Source organism: Taudactylus pleione, unplaced genomic scaffold (assembly GCF_031769625.1).
Source record: "Taudactylus pleione unplaced genomic scaffold, aTauple2 ptg000069l, whole genome shotgun sequence".
Lineage (NCBI taxonomy): Eukaryota > Metazoa > Chordata > Amphibia > Anura > Myobatrachidae > Taudactylus > Taudactylus pleione.
The window spans coordinates 11,075,332-11,100,544 of record NW_028284471.1 but is presented as its reverse complement, the minus strand read 5'-3'; the positions used below and the strand labels follow the sequence as shown (position 1 = coordinate 11,100,544).

Sequence of the window (25,213 nt, the reverse complement as noted above, 5' to 3'; positions counted from 1 at the left end):
TGCCGGCCGGCATTGGTATTAGATTGAACACTACTGTTCTGCTTTCGCCATCTCAGGATGGCAATAACTGATGTAAATAATGAAAAAGTCAGCTCACGCATGCATCTTATTAATGGAAAAAGTGGCATATTGATAAACAGACCAAATAGTGTATAATGCTGGGTACACACTGGCAGATAGATTGGCCGATCAATTGATCGACCAGCGTGTACCAGCAATACGTCGTTCACAGACATATCGCATCCGCTGTGCTGCACAGCCAATGCCCAATATATCTGCAGATATTTTGGGGCATCGTCCTGCATGTACGGGCGGTCAGCCGCCCGCCCGTACACTTGCAGCAGAGGCCGCGGGGAGGGGGGTGCGACACGCCCCCTGGACAGCGGGACCCACAACCAGAAGACAGATGATGGTTGTTCAGTGTGTATGAACAACCATCATCTGCAGATCACTCGATCTGCAGATATATCTGTAAGGTGTGTACTCAGCTTAAGGTAACAAACTACTTGTATTCTGTTAAGATTGCAGATTGGAGAATTCATATATTCATTTGTTACATTTAACCATTTCGTATTCATTCTGCATATCCATTAATATTCATATATGTTGTTACCCTAGTAGTGTATGCTGGGGCTCATAGAGCAATACGGGCATGATAAAGAGTTGTGGTACAACATTCTATATTGCTGTGATAAGTAGCGATACAGGGTGTTAATTAACATACATTTATAATAAGATGTTTTGTGATTATATAGACAAAATGTTGCGTTTTCTAATTTGTGTCCTATGGCTCGATTCAATTAAACGCGAAGTGAATAGCGTCGGGAATGAGCTTCCGGTGATATTCAATTCAGCGCACTGTTAGGTCTGGTAATGCCCATTCTCGTGCCTTAAACAGGGTTTTTAGTCGCGAGAACGGGCATTCTCCGACTAAACTTCCCGGCGCGATGCTGTTTTCCCAGCGCTAAGGGCAGAAAACAGCATTGCGCCTGGACTTTTGTTGGATTTCTGCTCGCATCCCGGGAGGGATGCGAGAAGAAATCCTTAGTCTGGCTTAGCAACGCGATGAATTGAATAGCTCCGGGAGCTGATTCCTGGCGCTATTCACTTCACATTTAATAGAATCGAGCCCCTAGTCTCTGCTAGGGTATATGTTTTAGTCTGATCTTTAAAGTCCTTTCATATTTTATGATGCACAATGATTTTATTTTAGATTTTAATTTTTTTTAAGATTTTAAGATTTACTATCCTGATGCAAGCATAACAATCCAAAATTGCTGTAGCTAGTATCTTCTACCAATAATGTATTAAGATTTTCTGATTAAATTAAGGCCGGGTACACACCTGTACGACCGGAAAATCTTGCCGATGGTCAAGACGATTGATCTTCTCCCCGGACCATGCAAGATTGCCGGTACACATTAGAAGATTTACTGAATGAAGGAACGATGTGTCGTTCCATCCTTAATAAGCACTGTACCGCATGCAATATCATGTGATTGGCCGTGCAGCACAGGAGCGCACATGGGAGCGCGCACTCAGGCATACACACTGCGCGATATGCCCGATTTGTCGTTCCAATACGGCAAATCGGGCCGATATCGTGCAAGTATGTACCCACCCTAAGTGTATTAGCTTGTTTTTGTGTATTATTTTGTTACTTTCTTGCATTTATATACAGCACATCAGAATATGCGGCCAATACAAAATGTTCAAACCATCTGCAAATGACTTCACCATTTTGATTTCCTCTCAGATGAGATGTCTGATTGCATATCTCTATTAGATTTTCAGACCATAGTCACACGACCCCTTCAATCCAATCACGTTACAGCTTCCATGTGTCGTTAAATCGTAAGTCATAAAAATAAAAGCAGCAACATTAAGCATTTTATTGTTGGTAGTAATCAGGTTAGGATGAATGACTTTACATAAGAATAGGATTAAAGGTCCACGTGAGGACTAATTAATGAGGAACAAAGATTTATTAACGAGGCAGTGTTTGCTGAAGAAGCCTTTGTATAGTCACTGATTTTGCATCTAATTACATCTTTTTGATCAATCAGGCGAGTAAGATATGCCGGAGGGGCTGTGTGACCTGCTGGTTCTTAGGTGTTAGGACAAAGGTACCCTGCTAATTGTGCCTGGCTGTTACCCAAACCAGATGTTTACTAGGATGGCTTAAAAGTGAGGTTTCTAAGTGGATGAAGCGAATGATATTTAACTGTACGTAAATAGATATAATATTACACAATTGTAATATTAATCATATAACTATAACAAAATTGTTATTTACAGGATCTCTAGCAGTGGTTAACAGTACCGAACTGAACCTGTAGTAAATATTAACCATACACAATTTGGCTATTGATCATTATGAATGGAATCATACAAATAAAATAAAAATGTACCATCCTAATATGAGTTCTGATAATAATGTCCTGGTGCAGGGGTCAGTGTCATGTACTGCGGGATGCTGTGACTGTGGGATTCTAGGGGTAAGACCCCTTGAACAACTTTCACACAGGACTCAGGGAGATGGATGTTTGTGGTAACATTGCACAGGAAGCAGCAAGAAGTATGTTCTGCACTGAAATAAGCTCCAGGGATTCTTCCTAACTCTGGGAGTTCTGTGAGAGTTGGGATATTTACACAATCGCACATGTTTTCTGGAGATGTCAGCTGCAAGCTTCACTTTCTAAGCCCTGAAATGCATCTGAGATCTCTTTATATAAACACAAACCTCAACTATTTGTGCATTTCTCTAGTTTGGGGAGGTCTTCTTAAAGGGGAAATATTCCTTAAATTATCTATCTATCTATCTATCTATCTATCTATCTATCTATCTATCTATCTATCTATCTATCTATCTATCAAAACCAATGTATCTACTGCATCTATCCATTGTATCTATCTACTCTGTATAGGGGGGTATCCACTTAGTGATTTTACCAAGCGATTGCACGATGACGACGTCGTTATTGTGCAACCGCTTGCAAATCGCGCATGCATCGGGCAAGTTTTGGTCGGAAACGACCAGCGATGCGCATGCCCGCTGGTTGTTTCCGACATCTATCATCGCCCGTACATGCTGGTAAACCTGACGATCTCGTCTGGTTCAGCATGTCCGGGGATGATGGATGTGCCTAGACTGAACAAGTGAACGTTCAGTCTAGGCACATCACTAGAGATGGAAACGACAGCATAATTACAATGTCGTAATCGTGCTGTCGTTTCCATGTCTACAAGTGGCTACGCGGCTTAAGTCTGTCTGTCTATCTCATTACTACAGATTCCTGCACTTAAGTAGTGTTCCTCAAACTCTAATTTGCAGATAAAAGGCAAGATTCAGCAAGGATCGCTGATGCGTTTGCGGCAGCAAGCGGGTACTCAGTTCTGCTGCGAAATTATGCAAATGACTGCGATCACAATGCTGCCGCAGCACAACCTAAAGATGCCCACTTCCCTTTACTCACATCTGTAATACCTTGCAAGTCTGCAAAAACATTGGTACCATTGGAGCTTCACGCACAATTAAGGCAGGTCAGACCGTACCCAGAAATTGCTAATGTACGCAGTTAGAGCTCAGGCTGCGTTGTCGACGCTATGACTAATTTATGCACACCCCTGTAACAGCATTGAAACGCACTGCGTTTCTAAGACCACTCCCCCTTCACCACCCCCAAACGGTACATCCTGTCAATCACTCTGTGATGGGTCACTGCGATCACAGTCCCGAGCGCAGTGGTTGGTTTGCGCACGTACACTGCGATGCATATGCATGCGCAGAAGGCAACAATCAACCGGGTGCGTGCGTTTTTGCACTTGCACTTGCGATCCTTGCTGAATCAGGCCCAAAGTTCACAGCTAAAAGCAAATAATAATAATAATAATAATAATAATAATAATAACTATTGTTGACTATTGCCTATATTTTATAGTATTTGGAACAAGTCTTTCAGAAGAGTGAACCTTATTGCGTTCTGAAGGCCTGATTCAGAGATGGGCGCTAATGCCAATGCAGCTGAGATCCCATATGCAGCGGATGTGCGAAAATATGCAGATGTGTCAGCCGCCTAGATTTGTATTGAGACGCCCAAAGGCGGCATTGCAGATCCGCTGCTTGTGCACAAAGACACAACCAGCGGACGCACATCAGTCAATCATCAGATTTTGGTGTAACTCTAATGCCGCGCAAAATGGCCGATGCCAGAATATGACGCCAGAGCAATTTTGACTGCATACAGGATTTTTAGCAAGCGTTTTAGCCGCCACCTCCCACACATGCCCCTGATCTGTCAAATCCACTGCAGGCAAATACTCGCTGTGACCGACGATGGTAATGTAATTTGGCGCATGTACAGTGCAAATCATATGCAGACCACTGATAATCTCTCAACTGCAAAATATCTGGCTTGTGTCCATCTCTGAATCAGAACCTAAATTGTAGTTTTCCATTTGCATGGAAATCCACGAAAACTACTATACTCGATTATTATTCAAAGCTTGGAGAGACTGTTTCTTGCCTCCCTTCCTCTCCTCCCATGCAGCGCTGACCTAACCAGCACAATTAGAGTAGGAGGTCACTGCCTCCCACTGGATTTGTAGTCAGCCCCTGAAATGATCTGCCATAAACTGGAACCATCACCTATGCTCACTTGAGACAGACATTTTCTGCCATGAGAATGCAGCCTATTGATTCAATAGGAACCAGTGACATGACTGAGGCATGAATTAATGGACTGCATTCTCTCATGATTATTGGTTTACCCTACAAAGTGGCTGCCACTTGTGCATGCTGCAGGTGAATACCTCTGACAAATCAGGCCAGTCCACTCAAATTTCGTCTGCTCCTCCAAAATTGCAAACCTTGGTGGGTATGCTTTTGTCTTATCTCAGTAATTTTGCTACGTAAAATTAATATTATCATCATCATGATTTATTTGTTTATATGGCGCCACAAGTGTTCCGCAGCGCCTTACAAAGTACATAAATAAGTGAATAAGGAACCCGTGACTTACAGTACAATACAATGCAGGGCAAGGTTTATATACATTGCTGCATTAGTGATCATAATACTCAAGTAAGCAACAGGGAATAAGCAACCAAGTGATAGTGCCCAAGTGGGGAGTGAGGAGTAGATGAAGGTATAAGTAAGGAGAAGCACAAGAGGGTAGAGGGCCCTGCTTGTAAGAGCTTACATTCTAATGGGGATTGGCAGACAAATATGCATGACACAGATGGAGTAGACAGGGAGGAAGGAGCATGTAGAAGCGGGTTAGGATGAGAGCCTTGATCAAGTAGTGGGTCTTGAGAGCCCGTTTGAAGATTTGTAGAGAGGTGGAAAGTCTAATAAGGAGGGGGAAAGAGTTCCAGAGGTAAGGAACAGCACAGGCAAAATCTTGGAGGCAGGAGTAAGAGGAAGTAATCAGTTGGCAGGAGAGGCGGCATGCATTTGTTGAGTGAAGAGGGCGGACGAGAGTGTGAAGGGAGATGAGGTCAGAGATGTAAATAGGAGAGGAATGGGTGAGGGCTTTGTAAGTAAATGTAGGAACCTTGAATTGGCATCAGAAGGGGAAGGATATCCAGTGTAGGGCTTGTGGAGGGTAGGCAGATGTAGAACATTTGGAGAGGACAGATTGGAGTGGAGAGAGGTGGGAGTCAGGGAGGCCTGATAGGAGGTATTACAGTATTCCAATCTGGAGATGTCGAGTGAGTGGATGAGGGTTTTAATTGCATCCTGGGTGAAAAAGGGTCTAATCTTGAAAATATTTTTGAGATGGAAATGGCAGGACTGTAAGAGGTGCTGAATGTGTGATTTGAAAGAGATGAACAATGAAAAAATATTGTTCTGAAACCTAGGTGTATCTACTCTGTATTTTGCAAGTACACTTTTGCTGCTCCACGACGGCTATTATTTCAATGCAGAAATGTACTGTAGGACCTAAGTAATGAAACACTCTATGGACTGGGGCCCTGATTCAAAGCCGGACACTCTGACAGAGCGCTCGCTCTGAATCAGGGCCGTCCCTCCGAATTTTTAGAGTGGCCTCCTGGCCGCTTGTATAGCTGTGGGTGACCATGAAGATGGTCGCGATGGTCAAGACCATCGCGACCATTAGGCTTGCGACGAGACCCTTGTGGTAGGGTCTCGTTGCTGCAAGCCCTGGAGTGGCTCTATCAGAGCTGAAAGCACTCCCACTGACATCACTTGTGATGTCAGTGGGGCCAGCCCCATGGGAACGCCTCCATCTGGCCAGCCATGCCCCCGGCACGCCCACCAAAGGGGGCGTGCTGTCACTCACCATCGACAGCACGCCCCCTTTGTAGCGAGACCCATAGCGACGGCTTGCCCATCGCTATCCGGGTCTCGCGCATGAGCACTGGGCTAACATCGACCCGCTTGCGAGCGCTCGGGTCTGAAATAGGCCCTGGATTCAATCAGGGGCACCGAGAGCGGGGGGGAGCGGGTACAGATTACCCGGGCCCGGGCTTCCTGAGGGGCCCGGTGGGGGCACGGGTCCGGCACCGCTCCCCCCCCTCACAGCAGCCCAGCACACAGCTCAGAGCGCCCCCCCTCCCCAGCGCGCAGCGCCGTTATTCTTTTTTTTTTCTCGGCTAGGGGGCGTAGCCACTCCTCCCCGATTAGGCCACGCCCCCTATTACCGGGGCCCGCCACGGCTCTTGGTGGGCCTGGATTCAATAACGCTCAATGCTCAACCAAGCGATGAAAAGGGCTTGGGTTAATACGTTAGCAGCGGCTGCGATATATTACAATGCACAGATTTCTGTTTAAGTTTCAGGAGGAGGTGAACAGAAATCCGTGCTAGGTGTAGCCTGCGGGCTTATTACGGGTTGTAAATGAATAGGCCTGTGCACTTCTTCAAGGCTATTTGAATCCGGCCCTCTGTGTAGGAGGAGAAATTACAACATGAGTTAAACTTTGGTTAATTTATTTTATTTAGTACTAGAAACTAATCTCTGCTAATTGCTGGAACAGTTACGGGGAAGTTATACAAAGACATACTATATTGGTACAAGGCCCATCTGACAACACTGTGAGGTCTATGTGAAAATGTTGGTGTATAATGGCATTGGGTAATGTCATGCTTCAATCCCATGCCGCCTGTCAGTTTATGTTCTGGACTAAAACATTTCTTTAACACTTGAAAAGGAATGTGCTATGTAGTGACCCCTTGCAAGATATGGCAGCAGAACAAATAGGATATGTTTACACTGCAGAGGATTCTGGGAAGTGACAGCACCTACTCTAGCCATCTTCTTGTGAGCAATACATTAGAGGAGGTCTCAATAGAAGCGTTCATTTTACAGGGCTCCTTCTCTCTCTCTGAAGTCCTGTCCTTTTATATTTAGTGAAGGAAGATTATATGGTATGTAATAAGCAGAACATAACCCTAAAGGTTATAATATTCCCATTGTTCCTAGTCTGTTTCCAATCTTCCTATGTCAGCATACAAGTGTGTTTCCAATGTCTTGTAATAATTCAGCCACATTTTAAGACAGACTAGAGATATGAAATAATGCAATCTTCATACTCATCATCACATTTCACATTGATATGTGCATAAATGTTAAATAATCTAAATTATACTTGGTGATGTCATTTTTCATTGTACATACTTTATGATTAGATCACGTGAACAGGGCCGGCTCTAGTGGTGTTTGACCAGTGCGGTCGCACAGAGGCGCCACCCATAGAGGGCGCACCCCTCCCCAAAATCCCGATTTCAGCAGGACAGTATTGTCCCACTGTTCCACCCGTGGGTCGAAGTGGCCTGCGGGTGGTCAAATCGGGAGTTTGGTGACCCCCACCGCCGCAGCTGTGCAGTGGCGAGCGCGGCATTCATTCACTGGCAGGAGAGGGCTGGGGGAAGCCCAGCCAGTCACTGAGGACTGAGCTTTATCCCCAGCCTGTTATTCGGAGGCGTGCCATGCGGGCACGCCTCCAAATAACGGCACTGAGGGGGCGTGGCCTATGGTAATGAGGCCACCCCCCAATTTCAATTGCACGCGGCAAAGCCGTGTGCGATTGCAGGGCGCTGCGCACCGGGCCGGCACAGGGTGCTCAGACCCCTGGAGCCAGCCCTGCACATTTTATATAAATACTTCTGCCATTTAAGAAATAAAACTTCCTTTACGCTACATTCAGGGCCGGCGCTAGGCTTTGCTGCGCCCAGCGCAGTCCTGTGTTGCCGCCCATTCCCTCCTCTGCTCCCTCCCCCTGAAGTTACAATAGCGCCGGGAGGGTGGGTGGGCTTTTCCAGCGCCCTCCAAATACAGTGGCGCTCCGGGCGATGGACCGGATTGCACGTGCCTGGAGCCGCTACTTGCTACATTATAAGGATACTGGTAGGTTAATTGGCTCCACTCAAAATTGACCATAGTGTGTATGTGTGTGAGCAGGTGGTAGGGAATATAGATTGTAAGCTCCACTGGGGCAGGGACAGATGTGAATGGTAAGATATTCTCTGTAAAGTGCTGCGGAATATGTGTGCACTATATAAATAACTGGTAATAAATAAATATTTTATGTAATTCTAAGTGAAGCGTCAAGCTACAAGTATTCAATTTGCAGCCTCAGTGAATTCTAAAATCTTTATAATTTACTATTTATTTAGCACTGCATTACTGCTTTGTTCAATAGCATCATTTTTGTAGCGATAAGACCTATTTACCATGAAAGTCATGCCCAGACATTGCATCTGTTAAGAGGCTTCCCCAGCAATGACTGTACGTCATTGAGAGTTCTCCTTGACAATTGCTAATCTCAGCTGCAACAGAATGAAGTTCTGGGTTCTGAACCGGTGTCATTATTGCGTATGCACGGCCATCGGTGAGCACATGTGCACAGATGCATTAGTTAGAGGAAGGAGGGGAAGAGCAACCAGCCTGCTCGGTGAGATCAGAATATCCATCCCCAGCATTGCTTTATCTGTAAGTTATACCTGCTAATGCCATCCTCAAACATGCTCTAATGAGTTAAGCTACTTAGAGCATGATAAATAGCTTTTTATAGTCCCCATTGTGAATAAAAGAAAATGCCCCCAGGACCCTGTACACCCAATATAGATACACCCCTGTGCAGGAGATATCCCCGATATCCATAGGAATGCGCAGAATCCAGCACAGGGTGTACCGCAATGCGACCTGCCCCACCACAGTGTCATGGACTACCCTGTCCCCTCCTCCCTCTGGGGCATAAACTACTCATCTGGGCACCCAGGTGAGTAGTCTATGTCCAGGAGGAAGGATGGGGGGACGAAGCAGTCCGTGACCCGGCGGACACCTTCTGTGTCGAATACTGTGCGCGCCTTTATTGCTATTGCCTGAGTACAGCAGTTGTTAAATAGCCCTGTAATTTAGGTTTGCCTAAACCACAGGAAAATGCTGTTTTCACATGAATAAAGGCTTGATAAATGCTAAGTGTTGCTAAGTGTTTCTTTATTAAGCTCAGCATATGCAGTTTAATGCATTTTGCACTAAAAATGTATATGTAGTTTCCTTTGCAAAATAAGCATACCTATGTGTACTGTATCTCCAGCTATATCCAATTATAAAACAGCAGTTTTTCTGCATCAGGCATACAAATGTGTATACTATGCTTTATAAATGTTTAGAGATGTCTTCACGGTTTTAAGCTGGGTACACACTGAACAGGTATATCTGCAGATGATGGTCGATCATACACACTGAAAGACAATCATCTGGCCGTGGGTCCCGCTGGCCGGGGGATGTGTCGCACCCCTCTCGCTGCGCCCTCTGTTGCATGTGTATGGGCGGTCCGCAGACCACCTGTACACACTGCCCGATGGACAGATATATTGCCATCGGCTGTGCAGCAGAGCCGACACGATATGACATATCGCTGGCACGCTGGCTGACGGGCACCCTATTTATTGGCCGATCAATTGATCGGCCAATATATCTGTCAGTGTGTACTCCGCATTAGTTGTATATGTGAAAGATGCATATACATATTTATACGCAGTATAATGTAAAGAAGTGCCTCATATAGTACACAATGGATAAGTGTATTATAGTGTTAATAAATGCAAAGTCGCATTTTCCAAATAAAATATAATAAATATTGATAGACCCATGTCAATGACCCTCATTAATACAGTATTGTACTGGAGGTACAAGGGGAGAGGGCGTCTGCAGCCTCTATGCAGTCCCACCTCCTCTCACTCCTCCGTAGATTCTGGCACTGTGCCATTTTCGGACGCCATTTTCCCAGTGATCTCTTTAGTGTGTATGCGCAGATCTCCGGAAACATGGCACCCATGCCCAGTACCAGATTAATGTCCACATGGGCCTGGAGCTGAAATTTACGAAGGGCCTATTGCGTGCCACTGTAGGGGGTGCGACAAGCAATGCAGCGGTGTGACTAGTGATGTGGGGGCGTGGTCTACATAGGGGTGAGGTCTGTGCAGTGGGTATTGCTATCTCCATGGAAGGCATAGCTAGCTCCTACCTTAAATCACTTTATAATGGAACTATAAGAAGAAAAAGTTTGGTATCTATTCACAGTGCAGGGAGCCCAGCATCCCCGTGAGTGCTGGGCACGGCCCCTAGAATGATGGAAAGGGGAGCGTGCTGTGATGCCACGTCCCTCCCTCCGAGAAGCCACTTCGACGCAAGCAGATGTGCCCTTCTCCTTGATTGGCCCTCTGCCCAATCAAAAATCTAGAATGAACACTAGAAAGCATTGCAGTGACTGCCATATATTACAGCGAGCATTACAGTGACAGCCAGATAATACAGAGAGCCTTACAGTGGCCGCCATTAAAAACAGAGTGGGTGATTCAGCCTCTGACGCTATTGCTATCACAGTTGCTAGCATGGTAGCAGCTGCGATAGCACTATTTTTGTAATGCAGCAGAAGGCATCATGCCTTACTGTTCTGAGCTGTGTCCATGGACGCAGCATCGGAATATCTGGATGATCCTTGCCCGGCTGAATGACCACGGGGTCACTCTAGCCAACCGCCGCAGATACACAAAAGAGGCTAGAAAATCTCCATCAGTTGACGGAGGTCCTGGCCTCTTCCCTCCCCCCCAGTGGCGGCAAGGATGCATGTGAACACGCAATGTGAATATGTTGTTCCGATTTGCCTCAAAACGACATATTGTCCAATATATCGCCTAATGTGTACCCAGTCTTACACTCACAAGGTACTTTAGGCTGCAATAAGGCTTAAATGGGCAGTATTTTAAGAAAAAAAAAAACATTTGACATGGATAAAAGGCACAGTACATATATTTACATTGCATTCCATAATCACAGATTGAAAAGGGAGCCTGTCTTTTTCTCCCACGCCATAGATGCTGTCCCAGTGCAGGTCCCGCTTGCCTGCACCCCCAGCACTGAACAAAGCAGAAAGCACTTTTCTGCTCACCTACTCGTAGGCTCCCATTCCTTGCTCTCACTCTCCTGCATAGGGGTTCTGTCTTATGGGTTCCTTGATGAATTCTCACATGCTGGCTTGTCTATTCCACTCCCTCCTGCTGTACTTCTCTCTTGGCAAGCACTGACTCTTCCTCCCTATCCAATCACCAGCCGGCCCCCAGGCTGAGGCTGAACCCAAAGCCCGTTCTACTCTGGAAGATGCTGTCTCAGGCTTTCACAAATATTTCACTGCCGGGGCCCATCTGCCCCAATTAGTGACAGCCAAGACAGGCCTATCATTTGCCACCTCCTTGCTGCACACTGCCAGAGCGGTGGTGGATCTTAGAATGTCCTGGGGGCGGAGCTTCGTACAGTCCGGGGGCAGAGCTTCGTACGGACAGGGGGCGAGGCTTCGGATGGCACCCGCGCTTTGGATGGCCAGGGGAGAGTGTGAATGGGTGATAGGTTAATGAGGTTAATGTGCTGGGCTTCAGGAGGCTGTTGGTGATGACAAGTAAAAAAAAATTCCTGTCAACACAGTCTGCCCTGCAGGGGATCCTGACGGCCTATTTTCATGGGAGGCCTGGAGCTGAAGCTCCACCTGCCCCATTGTTAATCCGGCCATACTCACGCCATGTTCCCAATGATATCTGCAGGGCCGTAGGAACGGATAAGTATTGTGAATGGGTGCAGTGTGGGCCCCCCTGGACCCAGAAGCCCATGTACACAGCACACCCTGCTCCCATTCTAGATACACCCATGCAGTAAAATTCATTGCAGCTAGATCCCAATCAGAGCACTGGATACTTGTTGACAGGGCCTGTCATTCGCATCGGGTCAAGGAACAGCTCTGAGTGCAAATAGGTGATTAATAAATTGGTCTATTTAAGAACTATTTTTTTATTTATGACACGGCAGGTACCAAGCTGGTCATGGATGCAAAGCATAGGGTGTACCCAACAATGTGCCCTCCTATTAGCATCAACCAGCTCAGGCTAGAAGCGCTGGTGCTTGGATCACTTTTGCAGAGGGAGGAAGGGGCCAAGATTGACATTTATCTATGAATTTAATGCCTTTAATTTACACATTAAAATTACATGTATTCTCATTAAGCTGAAATCATGAATGGTGTCTCCAGTATGCCACATCATAACGCTGCTTGCAGACACACTTACATGTTTATTTAACGTATCATAATGCATATTTATCCAACTCTAAATGACCCCCTAAATGCTTTAAGGCATAGGGCCAGATTCAATTAGAAGCGAAAAGTGCAGTTTGGAGATAAGTTTCTGCGGATTTGGACTTTCCACCCGTTTTCAAAGTATAGCCATATTCAATTCCAGGATGATTTCGCCTAAGCCGAAAGTCAATGCTTTGTAATAGGCGGAAAAGTATCTCCTATGAATAGCAGGTGAAAAAAAGTGCAAAATCGTTATTTTGGGGTGCAAACGTGGGGAAATGACTCAGAGCCCTTAGGACAGCCCCCCAAAAGACAAATCAGCAAAAAAATGTGTAAAAAAAATTACCTCAGAACACCCCCAAAAAAGTGCTTTCATATTGGGGGCGAAAATGTAATAAGTGGGGGGACAAGCATAAAAACTAGCGAAATAGATTTCTTGGGGGTCTGCAAGAATGGGTCAGGTATTTTTAGGATTGCAGGTGCATGCCGCAGGTGCGTTTTTGAAGTTTTTTAAAAGTTCACTTTAGAGACATAAAAATATACTAGCACCCATTTGCAAGTACCCCAAATTTGACTGGACTACTTATCTTTACCCAAAATACTGCTTTATGCCATTCTTCACCACTTTTGCAAAGATGCTAATAAGGAGAATTTAACCAACTTAAGTACCCCAAACACTTTTATTAGGGCTATTAGTACACATCTACATTGATTCCCTATGTAAGTGCATCTTTTTTAGGGGAACAGACTGATTTCCCCAATTTTGACAGTACTTTCCGCCTGTTCCGCATTCGCCTGTTTAGGAATTGAATAAGGCGAAAAACAGGGACGTGCACGGAAAGTTTTCGCCTCTGAAAGAGGCGAAGGAGGCGGAAAGTCAGAAACTTTTCCGACTTTTCGCCTCCAATTGAATACAGGCCATAGTTGGGTTCTCTAATAGGAATGTCCTGTAGACACCCGGATTAGGACAAACAGCCTATCAACTGACCAGGAACTATTGGCATCACTGAGTAATGATACACATCACCTAGAGACATCAAATGACAGCATAAGAAAACACACACTTGCAAGCAAATTGTTATATGTATTGTCTAAGGCAATGAAGGGAACTTATTTTTAGTTATTTCTGAGAGTTTGCTATACAGATAGGTGCATGGGGTAAGTGTTGAATTTGGTCAGTGTCACGCAATAAACAGTGCAGTGCACATATTGACAAGCACAAGATGGACAGTGCTGTTGCTGTGTGCATCTGACAGCTGTGGCTCCAGGTCTCGTGGATGATGTCTTGCCTCTATGAATGGGCCTTTGTTCAGAGTCTCCCCTAGTGAAGCACACGCCATATTATCAGCTGAGCTGACATTCATTTTCCCTATTAACCAGCTGCTCTTTAAAGCAAATGCTCAGGATAAAAATATATGGGTTTCACGTTACCTTCTGAGTATCTCAAAACAACTTTAATTTTTTTTTTTTTGGAGAGGCTAAAGAAATTCTCTGCTAATTAGTGAATATACACGAAGCAGCTTCCTCAGCTTTTCCAAACCAACACTGATTTGGCAATCTGGTAGTGTTGGATATTGCAGTAACTTTCCAAAACAATTTAAAGAACATCAATACTTATGCTGGGCATACACTCTACAATTATCTGTCAGATATCTGTCAAATCTGTCTGGTGGGAAGGAAAATCTGGTCTGTTTTCTAGTGTTTGGGAGCAAATTTCTATTGTTATTTGCTCCCATACATTACCAGGTTTTCATTCCAACCAACCAGATTGGACAGATATCTGACAGATAATTGCATAGTGTATGCCCAGCATTACAAATAACATTGTTTTATATAAAACCGCTGGAGAACTTTAATGCGTCTTTCAGTGCTAATGTTAAAAAGAACGTTTAAATTACAGGTTTCCCATAGTTCTGGCAAATGGGAATAAGGGGTTGATATAGAAAAAAAAAAAGTTGTCTGGTCCTCTTGTTAAACTTCTTTGAGGACTTGTACAACATCACCTGTTTTATAGTCACAATCACTAACTGATGGCCTATACATCTTAAGGCCTCCATACGTCTGATCGAGGATCTCGTGATCCTGCGATCAGATTGGAAACGCCGATCTGCCGGTCGGAAGTGCCGACCATCGATGTTCAGCGATCTGTCACAGGATCGCTGAAATTTTACATGTTAAATTTCACCAATTTGACAATCACAATCATTTTTGGATTGGGATTGTCATATCTGTGAAATCCAACATGTTGGATTTCTGCGATCCTGCGATGCCGGGTTGCAGCATCGCATGATCGCGGCAATGGGGCCTTAAGGGCCCAGATTCCTTTTTCTGTTGATCCAATCCGCAGATTGGCGGCCATCGATGAATGCGCAATCCATCAGCGGATTGGGGAAATTTAACATGTACAAAATCCCAACTCGCTGATTCTGACCGTTTTCGGGTCAGATCGAGGATTCTAGATTCTTAAATATGTTGAATAATTCCGATTCCCCGACCCCGACGTCAGCAGAACGGGGAGCTGCCGCTATAACAGCTAGATGTATGTCCAGTAGTCCTCAGTGTGTCCTGCAGTTAAAATACTTAATGCATGCTAACAGTAAGTACCAATCATCACTAGGTCAGTGTGCACAGAAACGAACTCAGACTGTCCTAACCACATCACTTGTAAATCGGATGATTATTCCTAATGTGAATGAGCCCTTGTGTTGTAAGATTATACTGAATACATACAGTTTTGCTGTTAAAGTCACACTACCGTGGTGCTTGTTTATGAAGCACTAAGTGGAAACTCAGTAGCCCTATGAGCATTACATGAGAAAAGGTTACTCTAGGGAACCTTGCAGGTCATTGTGTCTTTATTGTACCAGCAGCTGCACTGTCCATCTCATAATTGCATTTGGCAATAAAGAACTTGCACATGGTGTGGGCTATGTGGACAGAAAAGACGGAAGTATGAGAAGCTTCCTCAAAAACAGTATGTTTCTTATTTATTGTATTGTAACCCTTTTAATGCCAATGAATACCGCAAATACCAGAGGAATATCTGGCATGTGGATTTTAATAGTTGCATAAGAAGCAAAAAATGTGGAACTTAATGTGAGATTTGGATGTCATAGCCTCAGAAATGGGTCTATTTTAAAAGCGGTTATCACTGCTAATGGGCCATCTCACCTCTTCGGACTATTCATCTAGTGGCGTGGGGTATAGAGAAGGCACAAATAATTTTGCACCAAAATAAGGTATAGTTCCAGCCTGATAGAATAATATAATGAATAAAAACAAAAAAGGAAACTCTCTGCTCAACCTTCATGTTGTCACAAGTCACGGAAAGATAGTGGATGCTAGCATGTACTTTGGATTGGCGAGACCCAGTACTGAGGCGCAGAGTCTAACGTGCTGGTGGTATTCACCAGGGACCACTGCAAGGAGGTTTGGACTTAGCTGCGTCCGACACGCAGGTCGCGACCCTCAGACTCGGTTCCCTTGTACAGGTGCTGCTGTTCTCTGGATAGAGTGGAGTACAATGTAGGTGTACCACGTAGTTGACAAGCCGGGTCAGAACCAAATGGACAAGACAGTGCCTGAGAGCAGACGAAAACAGGTCACGGAGGATATTTAAATGAAGGTTTAGCATTTACAGTTTCCTTTCTTGTTTTTATTAATCTAATAATGGGATACCACAGAAAAATCGAAGATTTCCTCTTTGGTCCCCCAATTTTCGTAAAGTTCAGTTCCTAGCCAACAATTCAGCATACTGCAAACTGAGAATGGCCCTACCAAAACAAATGCCATAACTTTGCTGGGAGACCGTCACACTGCCTCGCATCAGAAGACCACAGCAGGCATTTCTTTTTGGATTACTAAAATACATTTTTATTTTTTGCTACGAAGGTTTATGCCTATACTACCTATGGAAAAATCATTATAAGTAGAGTTCTTAATCTCCTTTGTCGTACAATAGATATCTATGAAGGCACACAGAAGGAAGCTAATATATAAAACTGATAAGCTCAGGAGATCATAGTTTCTGCTAATTTTCCTAAAACTAGTCCTGCTGATATGTGTAAACTAATATGGAAATTCAATATGTAATGTACTTGTAGGATACTGCAGATAGGACTGGAGAGGTGGAAACAGTTTGTCGTTCTTCTAGAGATTGCCACCTAGCAACAGCTGTTGGACAAGTCTCTTGATTCGCCGCTGAAACTTCCCTGTCGACATGCCATCATACTGAAAGTATATCTCCTTTTGCAGGGACTCCCCTCTATACACACAAAGGCCCCTTAAGGTTTCATTATCACATGGAGCCAATTAGCTCCTCCTCACAACTGGCGCCTGCTCCATGCAGCCTTTTTACCCAGGGCTCTGTTGTTCTAATAGGGATGTAGTGAAGTTACCTACGGCCAGGATACTGGCTGTTGGAATCCCGACGTCGATAGCACGACTCGGGCTTAAAGATAGACGTCGAAATACCGACGCCTATCTTTAATCCGATGCCGAAATCCCGACAGCCGCCATCCGAACGAAGGTAAGCGGGGACAAGCCAGGGTTAGCCACGTGGGGGGTTTTAGATTAAGGCACCCACGTGGAGAAATTAGGGTTAGGCACCCCCCTGCAGGGTTAGGGTTAGGCACCACCTGGGGCACCACTGGGGGGAGGTTAGGGTTAGGCACCACCTGGGGGAGGGTTAGGTTAGGGAGAGGGGGAGGGTTAATATACTTACGAGCCCCTGTCGGGATGTTGAACCTTGGGGGTGTCGCTGTCGGGATATGAACCGGCAGCTACTCAGCCACTGGTATTTCATACCCATTCCCTATAGCCCTGGACAAAAACAGTGTTGTATGAAGCTGCAGAGATCGGAAGGGGTAGGAGGTAGGACAAATCGGAAGCAACCCCCACCTCCCAAATACCTTGTAACACAGGATATGCATATTATTTTATTCCAAAATAGCAAATACTGACTTAGAGATTAGTTATTTCGCAACATCATACATACTATTTTATCATATTCCCAGCCAGGGCTGCCACTTCAAATGTTGGGGCCCAGTACAAACAGCCACACTGGTACTTTTGTGGCCCCATCCACAGATGCAGGGCCGCCGACGCAGCTTATGGGGGCCTGCCAGCTATGTTAGGTTCATGGCTGCGTCTTTACTTTTATAAGAGACTAATACCAAAAATATGAAATACACTCCCCCATTGGTAGACATCACTGCAAGAATGGTCTATCATCTTCTGTCACTTTTATAGAAATCGGAGGTCATAAAAACAACCCTTACAGACTCCAAGACCAGTTCTGTAAAATTTGAAGGGTTGAAAAGTCCAATACAATTATGATGTGGGGTGTGCTTGCTTTCTTTTGCCTTGGTAAGGAGCCTGTTAATAATTATTTATTTATTTCTTCAAAGCCTGAGGCTGGTTGCATGCAGCTCCACATGCCTGTATAACGCATGTCTGCTTTCATTTAACATACTGTTCTGTCCAGGAACACATGGTGTATTATCCTATATTAAAAAAAAGAGACTATATTTTTGTTTTATTTTTCATATTAGATTTTTGGGTCAGCCCCTGCTGTGAACAGTACAATACATATCTTGTGAGATTAACTAGTTATATACTGGTTCAGTATATTTTCAATACTAACCTACTTGTTTTTAGCTCTTTACATGGTAAAACTTGTTTTCCCCTAGTCTGTACTACTGGCCTAGTATGTAGAGGCCATAGATTAGAAATACACGCTGCAGTTCCAAAGGCACTAGTTTAAGATTCCCAATTACTTTCTATATGGCCAAAAAGAATGCCAGTTACAGTCAGCATCTCATTGATCTGGCCTGGATATGACAACTATTTGACCAATCCCATTAATCTCGCCTTACAATTTTGTTAAGATGTTTAGCAAGAATGGTACCTCCCATTAAGTGCTGCTTTCCACTCCCTGTGACCCACCGTCTCATGCCTATCTGTATTATATATAGTGAATTTCCCAACTGTTGCCCATCCACGTCGTATCTAGTTTATCGGCCTTTAGCTTTGTGTTATTCCAGTGGTATGTCACATTACACTATACTTTTGATATGTCCATTTTCACTATTACCTACATATTGCTTGTACTGCGCATATGGAACTATGTGTTGCCTTAAAAACAAATTATAATAACAATACTAAAATAGCATGGAAAATGATGTAAAAAAATATAATTTGCCCAGAGTTCTGAAAAAAAGGGGTCAGTTTTATACCTCCTCTAATTTAGTTTTCTAGATGCGGATAGATGTATTATAAAAATGAAACATATGTAATATATGATCTATATGTTAATACTGGCAAATAACCTGTCATTTTTTTTTTCACAGAACATGTTGGCTAAAGCATTATATGACAACAAAGCAGAGTGCTCTGATGAGCTGGCCTTCCGTAAAGGTGATATTCTTACTGTACTGGAACAGAATGTCTTCGGCAGTGAGGGTTGGTGGCGATGCTATCTACATGGGCGTCAAGGCCTTGCTCCAGCCAACAGACTTCAGCTGTTTACCATAACCCAGAATGACACATTACTTACGCAGTCCAACTACAATTCTCTGGGGAGGCAGCAGACGTTACAGAACATCTATCAAGTGCCCTCAGCACCTAAGACAGAGGCTGTACCCATGTATGAGCAGATGAGCAGCCTGTGCATAAGCCCATCAACACCACAGCCTATTCCAGCAGACATCTACCAGACTCCCATTTCTTCACCTGCCCAGATTTTCTATGACAAAGCCAAGAGCTCTTCCAACCAGGTAAATGGTTATCTAAAATGTTATCAATCTACCAAGATTTGTATGTTTTCAAGTTTCCCATTGCCATTGGATAGTGGGAACAACAGGGCTTACATAAACAAGGATATGCAAAATAGACAAAATAAATACAGATATGAAAACAAACGGTAAGACTTGACATGATCTTATATTATTGTTAATCTCTGACATCTCAAAACAAAGGAATATAAAATAAATATTTATTTGCCCACATGGCAGAACACAAACAAGGCAAATTATACAAGTATATATGCATAAGCAAAAGCAATAAAATTCAAAGCAGTATGCACAATGCAGAGCTGAACATAAGTATCTAGCTGTGCAAGGCAGCAGCACAAAGAAAATCTGAGACAGCAGAAAATGAGACTCTTCCAGCGTTAGGCAGAGGTCACAAGACAGGGGAGCAGGACCAATTGCAAAGCTGGATCTGGCAAGAAGTGTCAGGCTTAGTTGGACTAAACAGTGAGTTTGCAGTAATCAATGTGGGAAGACGAGAGAATAAGAAATTTGGTTGCATCTTGTTTAACAAACAGGTAAAGTCTTATAATATTTTGATGGTGGAGGTGACAGAAGTAAGTGGCAGGATGCCGACTACATCCCGTTATGGACATGTTGAGCTTTAGGAAGTGTTGGGACATCTATATGGAGATAGTATAGAAACAGTTGCTTATACAAGATAACAGAGAAAGAGTCAGTGAATAAGATGTAAATTTAGGTTTCATCAACATAAAGATGTTTCATCAAGGGAATAGATGTAAACTGAGGAAAAAGAAGAACTGAGAACAGAACATTGTGTAAACCCAGATGAATTGTAGTGGATTAGAGATTGTGCCAGATACAGGAATGGTTAGGAGGTATACATTGAACCGGGAAAGGACACTAGGGCCAGTGGAGTAAAGGGATTACAGTAGAGGGTGATCAATGGTGTCAAAACCAGCAGAGAGATCCACAAGAGGTAGAGAAGTGACCCTTAGACATTGCTGAATTAGACTGTTTATCACTTTTGTGAGGGGCGTCTCAGTGGATTGTAAAGAATGAGATAAAAGAAAGCTAGATGGGGGTTGTACATGTCTTTCAAGGAGTTTTGCGGCAAGGAGGAAGAGAGAAATGGGTATTTCGAGAGAAAGCCTGGGTCAAGGGATGGCTTCTTTGTATTAGGAAGACAGCTTGAAGAGGCGATCTAGAGGCAAGTATACAATGGTAGTGAGGCAGTGGAATTGGGAGGTAATATATGACTATATCTGGAGATTAGAATACCTGAGAAGGGCTTGAGGCTACTTGAAAGATAACGGCATATTTTAGCTATAATGAGTGCAGTAAAATGTCATCATTATGGGAGGAAGAATTGATTGGGGAGTCCAGGGGATGATGGGTTGAGTGGGTGATGGCTGACCTGAGAAGATATCTTGTTAAATGGTGTCAATTTTGTTTTGACCTGGTGACTAGATTAATACAACTAATAGGGGTATTCAATATGGGAGCGAAAACATCGTTTTTGCGTTAATATCGCACTTATGACGTCATAATCGCAGGTTTTAGTTTTACACCGTATTCAATTTCAAAGACTTTTCGCAGGTTCGAAAAGTCTTTCATAAAAAATGGGGATAACTTTTCACCATTGAATAGGTGTCGAAAAAAAGTGCAGAATTGGGGTTTAGGGGTGCAGGCTTAAAAAAAATAGCCTGCACCCCTGGGAATGACATTTAAAAAAGAACTGTGTCAAAAAAAGTTTTCAAAAAAAATAGGGACACCCCAAAAAATGTATTTAAAAATTGGGGTGCAAAAAAAAAAAAGGGAAAAAATTGTTTAACAATAGGGAAATAGGTTCAGGGCTATTCTGCATGTATGCGGCAGGTGTTTTCTAGAATAGATTTATAGCGGCAGGTGCACAATTGCAGAATTTTTAAAAACTTACTTTAGGGACTTAAAAATATGCTAGTACCCATTTTCATGTACCCCAAATTTGATGGGACCACTTAAAAAAACGAAAAAAATAACCTAAGTGCTCTTCTGCATCACTTCTTCAATGTCGGGAAAAAACACCTGCTGCGGCTATTTAAATCCCCGACTTTCGTTTAAAGGCTAAAACGGGGGTACCCATAGTGATCCCCCATGTTTTTACAACTTTAGGGGGGTCCTACAATTTTTTTAAGGAGAAATTCGTAACTTTACGCAAATCCAACTTCGCAGGCTCCCGTTTTCGTTAATTTCATATTGAATACGGGGATAAGCGGGCGCGCGCCCGATACTTTAACGCAGGTAAAATCTCCGATATGAAGGGTAAACTTCGACAGCGAAGTTTACGTTTCATATTGAATTCCCCTTTGTCACTAGATTAATAAGACTAGGGCAGAGGTTCCCAAAGTCCGCCATTACAGTCCATATTTTAGGGATATCCAAGCTTGAGTCCAGATGGTTAAATCAAATAGATTGAGGTACTAATTACGTCACCTGTGCTCAAGCATGGCTATCCCTAAAACGTGGACTGTAATGGTAATGGCGGACTTTGGGAACCTCTGGACTAGGGGATAAATTTACTAAAGTGAGAGTTTTTAGAAGTGAGTTTTAGAAGAGATGTTTTCCATAGCAACCAATCAGATTCTACTTAACATTTAACTAGCACCTTCTAGAAGAGAATAGCTAGAATCTGATTGGTTGCTATGGGCAACATCTGAATTTACCCCCAGGTGACTAGATTAATAAGACTAAGCGACTAGGTTAATATTAGTGAAGGGGAGGAGGCATTGATTTATTGACTGGTACTTGTCCTCCTAGATCTTTATTACATAAATTGCTTTATCTTTATAACTTCATGTTTATTATGATTGTCCTGAAATACCACAATTATGTTTTTCTTATTGTATTGTATTGAATATGACTGTATTTTGAGATCAGCTTTGTGCCATGCCCCAGCATAACAATAAAACAACTCTCCAAATGTATCATTTAATGTAATGGCGCTTCAGAAAATATAAATAAAAATAGTACTCCCCTATTTTATCCGGATTTCTTATTTTCACAAGATGGATTCATATTTCAGGGTAACACAAAAGAAAGAAGAAAAAAATCACAACAGCCAATTGTGTAATACTGTTTACATATTATATTGTAAAGTGTTCAATACAAAATACATGTCATGCGACTATAATCTACTCCTAAAAGGGTTAAGATTAATGGGGTTGCCTTCCCCACATATATCACTCACAGCTGTGTGCTGGTTCTAGGCATATAATGATATCAATCCCACGGTATACACCAACACCTCAAACACCTCCTCCTTTGGAGTCTGTGTCTGACGAGCGTTCAGCTGTGAGTGCCTTGTGTGGGGGGCAACCCCAATAACTATTCCACTTTGAGGTGTTGGTGTATACCGCAAGATTGATATCATTATATGCCTAGAAGCAGCACAAAGCTGTGACTGATATATGTGTGGGGGGCAAACCCATTAATCTTCAGCCTTTTAGGAGTAGATTATAGTCGAATGACATGTATTGAAACTGTACAACATATGTAAACAGTATTACACAATTGGCTGTTGTGTTTGATTCTTTTTTTTATGTTACCCTGAAATCCATCTTGTGAAAATAAGAAATCAGGTAAAACAGGGAAGTACTATTTTATTTATATTTTCCGATGCACCATTATACTCAATGATACTTTTGGTGAACTGTTTTAGATATAGAGTTTGTGGTGTATAGGCTGCATTGGATAGCACACCGAGATATACCAATTTCTAAACTGTAATAAAACAACTCTGTCTGGTATAAATGTATAGATAAGAAGCACAGAAGGAAGCTATATTAAATGAATTCTTTCAGCAAAAAACTGCATTAAAGTAATCTAAAAATAGAAAATCCCTTTAATAATTCTGTAGGGCACTCACACCGTTACACTACTTTGGGGTATATTTACTAAAGGTCAATTTTAATAAATTTTGATCAATTTAAAATCAATGAAAATGAATCATCAATTTTGTATTTCTGGGGCTAAATCACACATATACTAACAGACTTTCTTTTTTTTTTTTTTTTTTTTAAAGTATTAGTAAAATGTGTGATTTAGCTTCAGAAACACATCGATGTTGACCGATTTTCATCGTTTTTAAATGGATAAAAATCGATTTAAAAATCGACCTTTAGTAAATATACCCCTTAAGGTAGGCATGCCTTTTGCCTGGAATAAATCAGTTTATTCTGTGTCGGGTTGGCATTCTTGCTAAGATTTGTAGGTCCACAACAGCTGTAAAGAAACACATTGTCTATAACCAAAATAGCATGCTGCAATTTTGTCTCCCAGCAATGAGGAAAGCCTCCTGTTTCTGTGCCAAATGCCATGAAAACAAAATCAATCTGTTTTGCTAATGTTGTTAATCTAGGTCCACCAGGAAAATGTTATGCATATAATTAAATCAAATTGATTTCCAATAGCAAAACTGTGTAATTTCCTTAGGAACTTGGGGTACATGGTGACCATGATTGTGATGGTTCAGTGGCTGACTGCTACAGTCAATAAGTGGGTATTAAGTAATTTCCTGAAAGTTAATACAGGTTGAATCTCCCATATCCAAAATGCTTAGGACGACGGGTATTTTGGATATCGGAATATTCCGTATTTTGGAATATTTGAATACCATAAGGAAATAGATTGGGAATGGGACCCAAATAAAAACGCAGAAAGCATTTATGTTCTATATACACCTTATACACACAGCCTGCAGGTCATTTTATACAATATTTTCAATAATTTTGTGGCTCAAACAAAGTTTGTGTACAGAAATTAATTCATTTATGTTTCATATACGCCTTATACACAGAGCCTGAAGGTAATTTTATACAATATTTTGAATAATTTAGTGCCTTGGCTTAAACAGAGTTGTGTACATAGACCAATCAAAAATCAAAGTCACATTATTTCAGTTATGCCCAAAAAATTCTGTATTTCGGAATACTCCCACATGGGATACTCTGTAGAGAGTGGGGGACGAAAGGGGTGTGAGGCTCCCTGGAAGGTAGGGGCATATTTAGCAACATGACTGCAAATAGCCAAATAGCCTGTGAAATGGGTGCTTTGCCGGTGATATGACTCATAATCACATTGCCCAATATGTAAAAATGGTGATTGCGGACATTAACACTGTCAGCAGTATGATGTGAATGGGAAAGCCTATCTAGCAATCTCAACAGAAAATTATAAAAAAAAAATGCTTAATTCTGAAAATAAAAAACTTTTCTAAATTCAATAAAAAAAAAACTTTTTTGAACATGTTTTTTTTTTTAAATAAATTCAATTTATTAAACTGTAAAAAAAACCAAAACGATTTAATTTTTTTATTAGTAATCTAATGAAAAACTAGTGAAACTTAAAGGTGGGCTTTCAATTGATCAAACAATGTAGCTCACACATGCACACATATACAAAGACTGGCTCACCAAAGATGTAAGTTGACCCTTACTGTACCAGGCCAGTATTGTTCAGTTACCTCTGCAAGATTTTTGTTAAATTGCCTTGATAACGTATTTTTTTTTGTAAATCTTAGTGATAAGCAGCTTACGACAAACAAGGCATGCTAACGGTTGTAGTTATACCGCAAATAAAAAAATGAGCATACAAAAATCCATGTTAATGCATGGTACAGGCATAATAAATTCAGCATATTTGCATTTATTAACAAAAATAGAACCAAATGTATTATTCAAAGTAAAATAGAAGAGTGCCCCTACTGGCCAGTCTATCATGAACATTTCTAGACTTCATGTTTAGTAGGACCAAGTAATAGGGTCCATACATCTACAATGGACTGCCCCAATTTTAAGTTCTGCTTGGTCGG

At 42.6% G+C, this 25,213-nt stretch overlaps 1 protein-coding gene and 1 long non-coding RNA gene across 4 annotated transcripts in view; one reads left to right on the top strand and one right to left on the bottom strand.

Moving 5' to 3' along the window:
• The window catches only part of LOC148534314 (uncharacterized), a 189,152-nt gene that overhangs the window by 106,940 nt on the left and 56,999 nt on the right, over nucleotides 1–25,213 (bottom strand). The window lies entirely within an intron of this gene.
• The window catches only part of CASS4 (Cas scaffold protein family member 4), a 60,452-nt gene that overhangs the window by 7,931 nt on the left and 27,308 nt on the right, over nucleotides 1–25,213 (top strand). For both annotated transcript variants that reach the window (XM_088467114.1, XM_088467113.1), the window contains exon 2: nucleotides 18,943–19,368. In XM_088467114.1, coding sequence (XP_088323240.1) covers nucleotides 18,943–19,368 — 426 coding nt within the window. The remainder of the gene's footprint in view (nucleotides 1–18,942; nucleotides 19,369–25,213) is intronic.